Source organism: Palaemon carinicauda, chromosome 24, assembly GCF_036898095.1.
Source record: "Palaemon carinicauda isolate YSFRI2023 chromosome 24, ASM3689809v2, whole genome shotgun sequence".
Classification (NCBI taxonomy): Eukaryota; Metazoa; Arthropoda; class Malacostraca; order Decapoda; family Palaemonidae; genus Palaemon; species Palaemon carinicauda.
The window spans coordinates 63,930,361-63,941,748 of record NC_090748.1 but is presented as its reverse complement, the minus strand read 5'-3'; the positions used below and the strand labels follow the sequence as shown (position 1 = coordinate 63,941,748).

The 11,388-nt window shown below is 36.4% G+C and overlaps 2 protein-coding genes across 2 annotated transcripts; both read right to left on the bottom strand.

The window, feature by feature from the left end:
* Window positions 1-6,713: 6,713 nt before the first annotated feature.
* On the bottom strand, window positions 6,714-7,667 carry LOC137618411 (integrase/recombinase xerD homolog). Its single transcript, XM_068348579.1, has one exon. It carries the CDS (start codon window positions 7,665-7,667, stop codon window positions 6,714-6,716), a length of 954 nt encoding a protein of 317 aa, XP_068204680.1.
* Window positions 7,668-8,491: 824 nt separating this feature from the next.
* Window positions 8,492-9,811, bottom strand: LOC137618409 (uncharacterized). The gene has a single exon (XM_068348578.1). The coding sequence runs from the start codon at window positions 9,809-9,811 to the stop codon at window positions 8,492-8,494; it is 1,320 nt and encodes a 439-aa protein (XP_068204679.1).
* Window positions 9,812-11,388: the final 1,577 nt, after the last annotated feature.

Here is an 11,388-nt window from a genome sequence, read left to right as displayed (position 1 = left end):
ACGCACTGGCACGCATCCTCCCGCATCGTCCCTCAGTAGGGATAAATCCATTGATTTAATTACCACGCACTGGCACGCATCCTCCCGCATCGTCCCGCACTGTTCACTCCAGTTCACTTCAGTTCCCGCATCGTTTACGACAAGTTCACGCCAATTTTGGCGTGACAATGCGCGCCAAAAATTTTGAGCATTTCAAAATTTTCGGCACGCATGGCACGCATCGGCACGCAAGCCACACACCGTTCACGTCAAGTTCACGCCAATTCCCACATCGTTCACGCCAGTTCACGCCACAATGCGTGCCAGTGCGTGCCACAAATGCGTGCAAGTGTCAGGGAGGCTTCTGTTTCTTGGTCCTGGGTTTGAGTCCCCGGCCGACCGGAATCTATTATTTTTGAGTTCATTCCCCTTTGGGTCTTTGGTCCCGAGGTTAAGAGAATCCAGATATTAGGAGGCGTATATCATCAATCGTTAAGAGTCCAATGCAGAAAAAGGACATGTCCTTCCACTTCCATCTGTTTATGGTCTTTCTATGCCAGTCCACACCCGCAAAGTTTCTTAGTTCGTAAATCCATCGTCTTCTCTTTCTTTTCCACCTTCTTTTGTAATCACTAGGGTTCCATTTCATTTTTTTGAATGTCAATATTTGGTCTGTCATTCGCATTATATATCCTACCCATGTCCATTTCTTTTCCTTACATGTTGTTAGAATATCATCTACTTTAGTTTGCTCTCGTATCCCTGTTGCTCTTTTTCTTTCGCTTAGTATTAATGCCATCATTATTCTTCCCATCGCTCTTTGAGTTGTAACTAGCTTATGTTCTAAGGCTTTGGTATGGCTCTAAGGTTTATTTTTATGCATAAGTTAATACTGGTAGGACCATCTCATTAAATACTTTTCCTTTTTAGAGGAGGTGGTATTTCACTTTTCATAATCTTCTTTTGTTTACCAAAATGCTTTCAACTCTATACTTATCATTCTTTGGATTTTTGGTGTCGTGTCCTGTGGAAAGTCATAAGTACGTATGTTCATTAATAAACTCTAGAGGTTCGTCCATAACTCTTGTTTGATGTATCTCTGCATTTTCCTTGAACATTATCTTAGTTTTATCATATTCCTTTTCAGTCCTACATTTCTGCTTTCTCTATGAAAATCTTCTATCGTCTTTTGCATTTCATCCTATGATTCCCCAAACAGAACTAAGTCATCTGAAAATCTCAAGTTGCTGAGGTATTCACCATTAATATTAATTCCTACATTTTCCCATAATGTAGAAAAAATTCTCATTCTCGATTTTATTTTATCCTACGAAAGTACCTTTTTTTCTCTTTAGAATAGTTATAAATCTCAAAATGAGGTACAAGAAAGGTTTATATGGCAATAGAGAACTTACAGTCTGCTAAAACCAAACAAAACAGAAGAAAGCAAACCAACTTTTCCAGTGCCTTGGCATCATTTCATCTTCCCATTTAAACGATACGTGCAATTTTGTTGACAAAATGAAAAACATTGATCTATGAAATAAAAGGTCATTTTTTTATGGCAAGTCTCTATTTGCCGAAGTCCTGGTACAATAATATCTTTAGTACCTGAGCAACAAAATTGATGCATTTGATTTAGATACATCTGTAAACTTAAATAAGGATATTTTGAAAAAAGTTAATTAGATTGTGTATTTCTGAGTCTTTTTTCGCTTGTAAAATAAATTTTTTTTTCTCGAACATAAGATCATTTCATGTGTTCTCCTTTGTCTCCTTTGTTAGCATAAATTCTCCTGGAGTTCTTTGAAACTTAGCTTATAACATTGATTTTAGATTTCGATATTACGTGGATATGTCGATGATATTTTCCGTTTTTTTTCTTTTTATAAATATAACTTTTTAGTCTTAACTCCATCAGATTCAAAGTTGAAGAAGAAAATTATCATGAATTACCCTTCTTGGACATTCTTGTATCCCACTCTGAACCTGGTTGTCTTAAATCCAAGATTTACACAAAAAAATTCAATTCAGATTCTAATATACATGCATTTTCGAGACAGAATAACTACATTAGGGCTCATTTTAATTATTAATAAGGTTTTTAGTATTCATATATTTGAAGTTAATGAATATGAAACTAGTAATCCTAGAGATGTTTCAAGGAAACAAGCATGTTACTGAGTCTATTGAAAAGGTATATCTTAAAACAAGAAAAACATAATAAATAGAAAAAGATAAAGACTCGTGTTGGCAAATGTCTTGCCATTCGCCAATAACGCTATGACATCATGTTTCCAGACAACTGCCAGAAAAATTACAAAGGAGTTGGGATATACAGAAAATAACTTGACAGTTAGAAAGATGTAGGTACAATGAGAATAAAAATCAGTAGCCGAATAAGTATGTTTATATCCATTACCATGTGGAACATGTCATGGTGTCTGTATTAGAGTCAATAGATTTCAGAAGAAGCAAAAAAAAAAAAAAAAAAAAAAAACAGATAGATGCTTTAGGAGTTGATGAAAATAGCGTTGTTTTCCAATATCTAACACAGGACAATGATCCAATGGATTTTAAGAATAAAGGCATATTAATAACAAGACCTGATACACATGGACGAAAACTGGTAAAAGCAGTTTGAGTTGAAAATTGGGAATTTTAACATCAATCGGAGTAGTTCTAAATTGTATTCGATTTTAGATAATATTTTTTAGTATTTTTTGGTAATGGGTAAAAAGGTTGTTTCTATTTCTTTCATTGAGATTACCAAGGTTCTTTTATTGTTATACAACCTTTTATTGTGCCTCTTGTAAGAAATTATATCGATTTGCATTGCCACGAGGAAAGGAGATGGTCCCTTCGAAATATGTATTTTTTTTCGTGGATATTGATTTTGTATACACACACAAACACACAAAACAAGCCCACACACACAAAGACTCACAGACACACACACACACACCTACACACACACACACACATATATATATATGTATGCATGATATATATATATATATATATATATGCATATATATATATATATATATATATGTATATATATATATGTATATATACACACACACACACATATATATATATATATATATGACCTGCCTGATATGAGAAAATGCTTAATTTGTAAACTAGGTAATCGATTTGCTTAATTTGTAAATTAGGCAGTGGCGTTACCTAACTTGTAAATTCATTTTAATACTATGCCTAATTCATATACTAGGCTGCCTAATTCGTAAATTAGGTAGCCTAGTTTGTTAAATAAGCATTGTGCTTAGTTTGTGTATTAGGCAAATTTGGTTTGTTTTCCAATAGATCTTATAGCACTTATTTATTATAACAAATATAGTTTATCATGCACATCAAAAAAGGTATTAACCAATTATTAAACTTTTTAATCTCTGCACAATTTATTATAAAATGGGTGTTGCTTACATAGAATAAAAATGGAAAACAAAAACATCTATCAGCCAGAATTAAGGTGATAAACAAGATCGTTGAGAAATGTCAAAATCCTAATTTGCTAACCAGATTACCTTGTTACTTATTTTTGCAAGTTTTATTTTTCCATTGTCAATGGACTGTGGCACAAGGTTTGATCCCCTTTTCAATGACATCTTTTTGTCATGCAAGCCCCCTGACAGGATCACTTTATGAAACCTTGGCCACCATGCAATGAGTGCAGGGTGGAAATTCATCGAAATGGAAGAACTGTCTTCTTTAACCATGTTTCTTCTATTATTGCATAGTCAGTTTTCAAAAGCTTGGTTCTTGGTATCCAACTGTTTATGATGCCGTGGATCGTTAGATGTCATTTCGGACAGCAATAATTATGCCTGGGATGCTACTGCAATCCTATCTTCCCCAGTCAAACTCACTCACCGGGATGTGAACTGCATCCTTATCTTGAATCGCTTTAATCGGCAGCCAATGTTGTATCTTTTCTATAGGCATCCAACAAGGATGATTGCCTGCTTAAGTTTTATGAGGTTTCTCGTTCAGCATCAGAATCAGTTTCAGAACCGTAATTTCTATAGGGCCTCCAGTATTGTACACTTCTTCGTGAATTTCATTACCGTTGTCGTCACTAGTGTGTTCCGAACTGATGGTGGCTTGATCGTCAACTTTTGCCGTTCTGAATCTGTCATTTCGGAGACTAACTGTTCAAGCTCCTCTTCTCTTTCAAGCTTCTCAATGTCATCTTTTGGCAGACTTATCCTTTCCAAACCCAATGTCCCTTTCCGACCACAAAAGACTTCCAAGGGTGTTCTGTAATTAAGGTTTCTATGTGGAGATGAGTTTTTTGAAGCATGACAAATAGTAAACCTTGAGCCCATTGAGTCGAGTCATCGTTAATCGTCCAGGCTATCAGCATCTGCTTGACATCGCAGTTAGATCTCTCAATGCTTCCTTGGGACTGTGTATGTCTTGGAGCTTCGTGGACAATCTTCATTCGCGGGAAAAATTAACTAAATTTTATTGATGACGGAAGCTTTGAATTTATTCCGTTGTCAGACTGAAGTTTGACAGGCGGGGGTCATCTACTAAATATATCAATTAGATTGTATGCAGTTTCTGCTAATGTCTAGGGACTTGATTAGCTTAAGGACCGGGAATTTTGAGAAATGGTCATGATGATTTAAAATATATTTCAATCAACGGTTAGGGTTTGATTTCATCACAATGAGATCTACTTGTCCTCGTTCTGCAAAAGTCTTACTTTTCAAACCCGTACGACAATTCCCTTATTTGGTTTTGTTTTCTCTTTCTGGTATGTTTTATAGAAATATATGGAGAGAGAGAGAGAGAGAGAGAGAGAGAGAGAGAGAGAGAGAGACTCACCGTGATTATTTTTTTCATTCCACCAACTTCAATTACTTCAAATTTTTTCTTTAGGTATTAAGTTTTCTACGAGGTTGATCCAGCCAGTTCGGTGACAATAACCTGGTACATTTCAGCATATGGTAACATAGGTGGGTAACATATAAGTTTCAGATTTAGTGTATCAGACTTGATTCAAACCTTTCTCTAAATCAAGCTTTGTCCTCAGTCATCTTGGATGTATTCATAGCTTGCTAAGTACTGATCAGCAGTGAGTAAGTAAGAGTTAATGAAGAAAAATGACGGACTTTTAATTAGAAACACTGTAAACAAAAAAAGAAGGTTATGTATAACAGTGAAATATTTCATGACTGCTTAATTTACAAGCTAGGTAATTTGCCTATTTAACAAAATAGGCTACCTAGTTTACAAACTAGGCGGCCCAGTTCGTGAAATAGGCATAGTTTTGAAAGGCGTTTACAAGTTAGGTAACGTTAGTGCCTAATATACAAATCTGGCAATTCGACTGCCTAGTTTACGAATTAGGCAATTCTTCATATTAGGCATGACACACACACACACATGTATATATATATATATATATATATATGTATATATATATATAAAATATACATATATATATATATATATATATATGTATATATTATATATATATATATATAGTATATACAACAAAATTCAGCCGTTTCTAGTCTGCTGCAGGACAAAGGCCTCAGATATATCCTTATTCATGTCTGGGGTTTGACCTTTTTACATTACCAGCTCCTCCTACTTCACACTTCATAGACCTCAGCCGTGTAGGCGTGGATCTCCTTCCAACTCTTCTAGTCCCTTGTGGGGCCCAGCTAACCGTTTGGTGAACTAATCTCTCTTGGGGAGTGTGAAGAGCATGCCCAAACCCTCTCCATCTACCTCTCATCATCATCTTATTCAAATATGGCAATTGAGTAATCTCTCCAATAGTTTCATTTCTCATCCTGTCCTGTAATTTAACTCCAATATTCTCCTGAGGGCTCTGCTGTTAAATTTACTAATCTGGTGGATATTATTTCATTGCCATACCATAACTCATGTCCATTCAGTAACACTGATCTCACTAAACTGATATATAGCCAAATTTTTATATGTAAATTCAAGCAATTTGATTTCAAAATTTTATTTATCGTAGCCATAGTCTGATTTACGCATTTTCAACCTTTCATTAAACTTCAATTCTAAAGACCCTGTATAAGAGATCATAGTTCCTGTATATACTCCATGTCTCAGTATGGACAGACAAATAAAACAAAGTCAAATCAAATTTAATTTATTGAATTTGGATACGACTGCTCGTATAGCACTCGGACGTTGCTGATACGACTGCTCGTATAGCACTCGGACGTTGCTGAAACACGGTGCCTTTACTCAAGGCATTTAGACTCTTTATACATACACCATTACATTTAAACAATCATGATAACTACAATTTGCTGATCCAAACAAAAAGCTTAATAACATCAATTTAATTCCTTGTTTGTTTTATAAACGCTTGTTCGTTCAGTCCAACGTCCGAAGCTGAATGACTTGTTCCCCACCTAAGACCAACCGAGCAAACTTACTGACACGCCACCTACTGGACATTCCATCTATCAAGGAAATTAATTTTCCTCCTAATCATAAATTCAAACGTGGAAAATTACATTTCCTGTATATACTCCATGTCTCAGTATGGACAGACAAATAAAACAAAGTCAAATCAAATTTAATTTATTGAATTTGGATACGACTGCTCGTATAGCACTCGGACGTTGCTGAATATAAAGAACGGGGCCTTCGTTTGTAATGAATAAATCTTAAACATGTTTGGATCAGCAATATAATGAACAAATACAATACTTCTACAAGCCAAGACTTAGAGATACTTTTAACATTTCATCGATACTATCTTTCACGTAACCGTCTTTTGCGGTTTCGCTAGCCCAACGACCATGTCGTTTAAACATACGATCTTTGACACCGTTGTTAGCTGCTGCGGTGGCTCCCCCAGATCTTAAAGAATGAACACAATACTTTTTCACATCTGACACATGAGGCTTCAATGCATTTATGAATATGTCACGAAGATTTGTGTAGGACATCTTTTTGTTAACATTTCTCACCTTATGTCCAGTTTTTGTAGCACTTAAATTACAAAACAAGTAATCATCACCATTCAAGTTTGCCCATTTTATTAATTTCACAGTGTTATCTACAGGACAAATATTTGTACCTGTTTTTGCAATCATTATCCAAGAACCATCTCTATATTTGTCAGTCTTGCTGCCTTCCATAAAAATGGCCATATAAGTAGTATGAAATACAATGTTAGATATCTTAATACTTAACATTTCACGACTTCTCAAAAATCCAGAAAAGCCTATCAAAAATGCACAAATTGTTCTCTGATTTTTTATATTATTGTATTCGTATAGTCTGTTGTACAAAGATGTAATGATATCAACAGTGATTGGTTCTTTTTTAACGACTGGTTTCCCCAAAACTCTTTTGGCCGCTTCTAAAATATTTTCAACTAACTTTGAATTCGTTGGAGAATATAGACCGTTAATGTCATGATACCATTTTATTGCATAGAAAGCAGCAATAACTGGGCTAGGTGAATTTACAGACTGAATTAAAGAAGCCAAATATATCGCTACTATGAAGGATTTAGCGGGCAAAGCGTCTCCACTTCCCAAGCCGTTGCATGATACCCACTTCTGAAAGCGCACAAACGCTCCATGATATTTTGAACTGGTTGAATCTGCCCTTGATTTCTTCAACAAATTCGGAAGTAGGTGCACTTTTCCCGCCATCACTTCTGGGAGCTGATCAATTTTGGTCTTATGGATCTGAAAAAACACACGTAAAGTCTATTGTTAATAAATCTGAAATTGGACATAACTTCAATATAATACATTTAAACTTTCAAAGACCAATTCAAATATACCTGCACTTCCGCAATACTGCTTGTGCTTTCAAACACGGCAATACTACCATTGTTATAACTGCGCCTCCGCAATACTGCTTGCGCATTCAAGCACGGCAATACTGCCTCTATTGTAACTGCGCCTCCGCAATACTGCTTGCGCTTTCAAACACGGCAATACTGCCTTTATATAACTGCGCCTCCGCAATACTGCTTGCGCTCTCAACCTCAAGTACGGCAATACTGCCTTGTTATAACTGCGCCTCCGCAATACTGCTTGCGCATTCAAGCACGGCAATACTGCCTTTATTATAACTGCGCCTCCGCAATGCTGCTTGCGCTTCCAAGCACGACAATACTACTTTTCTTTATACAATTTTTTTTTTTTTTTTTTTTTTTTTTTTTTTTTTTTTTTTTTTTTTTTTTTTTTTTTTAATAAAACTGCGCTCCCGCAATACTGCTTGCGCTTTCAAACACGGCAATACTGCCTTAATTTATTTTACAATTTCTTAAATATTACTGCACCTACGCAATACTGCGTGTGCTTCAAATACCACTGACAATTTTGCATCTCCGTCTTTAAAGTTATGTTTTGAATGCAGTATCGAGTTTGTCAATTTTCATAAAACCAAAAATTAGACAGTGTAACTTTTATACAAGCAGTCCCGTACGAGGGACGTAGCCTCACATTCGCCGCAAATATAATGATGACTAACTTATTGAAGAAAAATCAACTTTCAGTGCCAACATACGGAAATTCAAATCAATATTTCCAAACATACCTTTTCCACTCCTACTAGACACATAATTCTCTCTGTTAATTGGTAAATCGAACCAATCAACTACCTCTGGTATAAATGACCCTGTTGGACAAAGAAATGGCCAAAACAAAGCTGATTTCCAGCAAGGCACAACAAGAACACCAACAGCTTTGTCAAAGGCCATTTTCTTGATAACCTGTGTAATGACAGTGATTGGGGGAACAAATAATCCGAACTTTCCTCCCCAATGTTCTGAAAAGGCGTCTATACCGTTACACGTGGGACTCCAATATCTTGAATAATACGAATTCAGTTTCGCATTATGTTCGAAAGCGAACCAATCAATATGTATATTTCCAAATCTAGCCTGAATCATATCAAATATTTCAAATGAGATACCCCAGTCATCAATGTCTATAATCTTTGACAGATAATCTGCTTTTTCATTCATTGTTCTAGGAATCCATTCTATTTCCAACAAAATAGACTTTGCAATACAAAATCGAAAAATATCAATAGCTATACTTTGCAATTCCACCTTCATAGAACCTTTCGATACGATCGCTTCAACCCCTTGATTGTCAGTAAACCATTTCACCCTCTGACCAGTCAGAATATGACCTAACGACTGTAAAACACGATAAACAGCTACCAATTCTCGCCATGTCGAAGACTTAAGACTTTCTTCAATGGACCATGTACCATATGAAATTCCGGTTTTCGCACTGACTGCATAACCAGCAAACCCTGTACTACTAGCGTCAGAATACACAATTTTTGAGCATTGAAAAGACACATTGGTATGTTTTATATTCAGTTCCGACAGAGATATTTGCCAAAATTCTAGTTGTCTCTTACTTTCATCAGAAATTTTTATATACTGATCCCAGTGACTAGCCGCGAGTACGTCAATACTTAAATTCCGGGTCATTATTTGAGAAACTTTTCCTATGACAACACTCATTGAGATAATTTGACCAATACAGCTCGCTACTTTCTTAACATGAACGTACCTGTGTACTTTAATACTAGTCAATATTTCTGAAATCGCATTGATGCACTTAAGTAATCTTCGATCAGGGATAAATATCGAACTGTTTCCGGAATCAAGCATCACACCTAAAAACTCCAGAACCTGAGTGGGTGACCAGATACATTTTGTTGCATTCGGGATAAATCCCGATGACAACAAATCATTTTTTATATGCTGGCTAAGTTTAATTGCGCCATCAAGAGATTGCGAACAACCGTATCCATCATCTAAGAACATGGTGACAAACTTACCCTCACCGCGCCATTTCTTCAGCAGCGGTCTTGTCAACTTTGTAAACATATAACAGGCGCTTGAAATTCCGAAAGGGAGAACATTAAACTTGTAAAAATTAGTCTTTCCTTCCCTATTTATCCAAGAAAACCCAAGGTATTCTGTGTGAGGCTCATAGATGTCAACAAAATGATAAGCGCTGGTCAAATCAAACTTAATTTGATAACCCTTACTTTTAAACAATGATAATGCAATTCTAATATCTTCATATTTTACAGGTTGTTTCCACAAATGCTTATTCACTTCTCTTAAATCAAGAATAAGTCTTTTACGTTTAGAATTTTGAATGGAAACAGTCAACGGATTTACAACATAAGGGGGGCTTTCGCAAACTGATATTAGTGCTCTATCTACTAGATCTTGGATAGCTTCTGAAACAAAATCAAATTCTAACAAAGCAGATTTATTGTTTTTACAAAATGTTCTCGAAAGTATCGAATACAAAGGTAACTTGTAGCCTTTTTCTATTACGTCGAGTACAAAATCACTCGAGCCAATTGACCTCCAAAATTGAATATGTTTCTTTAACCTACCCCTAACTATTATACTTTTCTGTCCCTGCTCATATTCATAAAAATCATGGGTAAATCTATCATAGTCAAAATACTCATCTTCTAACAAGTCTGGTGACACCTCCGGTTTACTTCCTTGCTGGCCCACCAGTTGTCGGCTCCCCGCCGACACTGGCTGCTCCGAAAAGGGTTGCACCTCTGGAATAGGGACAATTCCGCCGGAAGTGTGAGAACTCCCCGCAAGCAAAACAGGGTCCTGGAGCGACGAAGCCGGAACTTCTGGTGTTGAAACTATTGGTGCTGGTTTGACCACGAAAAAATCTGCCTCTTCCAACCGGACCGGGTCCATATGGTTTGTGACCGGAAACGCCTGAACCCCAATAAATGTTTTTGGCAGTAGAGTCAAACGACCGCCGAGAACCGCCTCGAGGATAACTTCGAGTCTTCTGCTTTTTGAGCGCCCTGCTCTCAGCCTTGTTTATTCTAGATTCATCCTCGCTGTCGGACGCAACCGGATTTGTTTTGTACTGCCTGACAGTTTCCCATCCACCTGCTGATGTATTGGCAATTCTAACAAGTTTATTCCTTTTATGTACTTTATCTCTAACTTCCTCAAGCTGTTCTCTCACATAGTCCAATTTTCCGTTTTCTACGCCCCAAAGGCACTGGTTAATTGCATCTTCAAGTTCACTGTTAAACTCATATTGATGTTTGTTTCCAAGAAATCTCCATGACAAGTCCTTTTCGGTTTTTAATTTCTTCACTTCAGTGGCAACGGTTAATGAATTGCCTTGCACATCTCTTTTTAAGTTCGAAAGTTCTGCCAAAATGGTATTCAATTGAACTTGAATACCAGAGTCACTATCACCATTGCTTGCCATTTTAAGCCGTGTAAAAGATTTGCCACGCCTTTGTATATATAATAACCGGTGTTATAAACGCTTGTTCGTTCAGTCCAACGTCCGAAGCTGAATGACTTGTTCCCCACCTAAGACCAACCGAGCAAACTTA

Bases quoted from the DNA above. Each gene is read 5' to 3' on its own strand.
- LOC137618409 (XM_068348578.1), bottom strand. From the start codon at position 9,811: ATGTTCTTAGATGATGGATACGGTTGTTCGCAATCTCTTGATGGCGCA.
- LOC137618411 (XM_068348579.1), bottom strand. From the start codon at position 7,667: ATGGCGGGAAAAGTGCACCTACTTCCGAATTTGTTGAAGAAATCAAGG.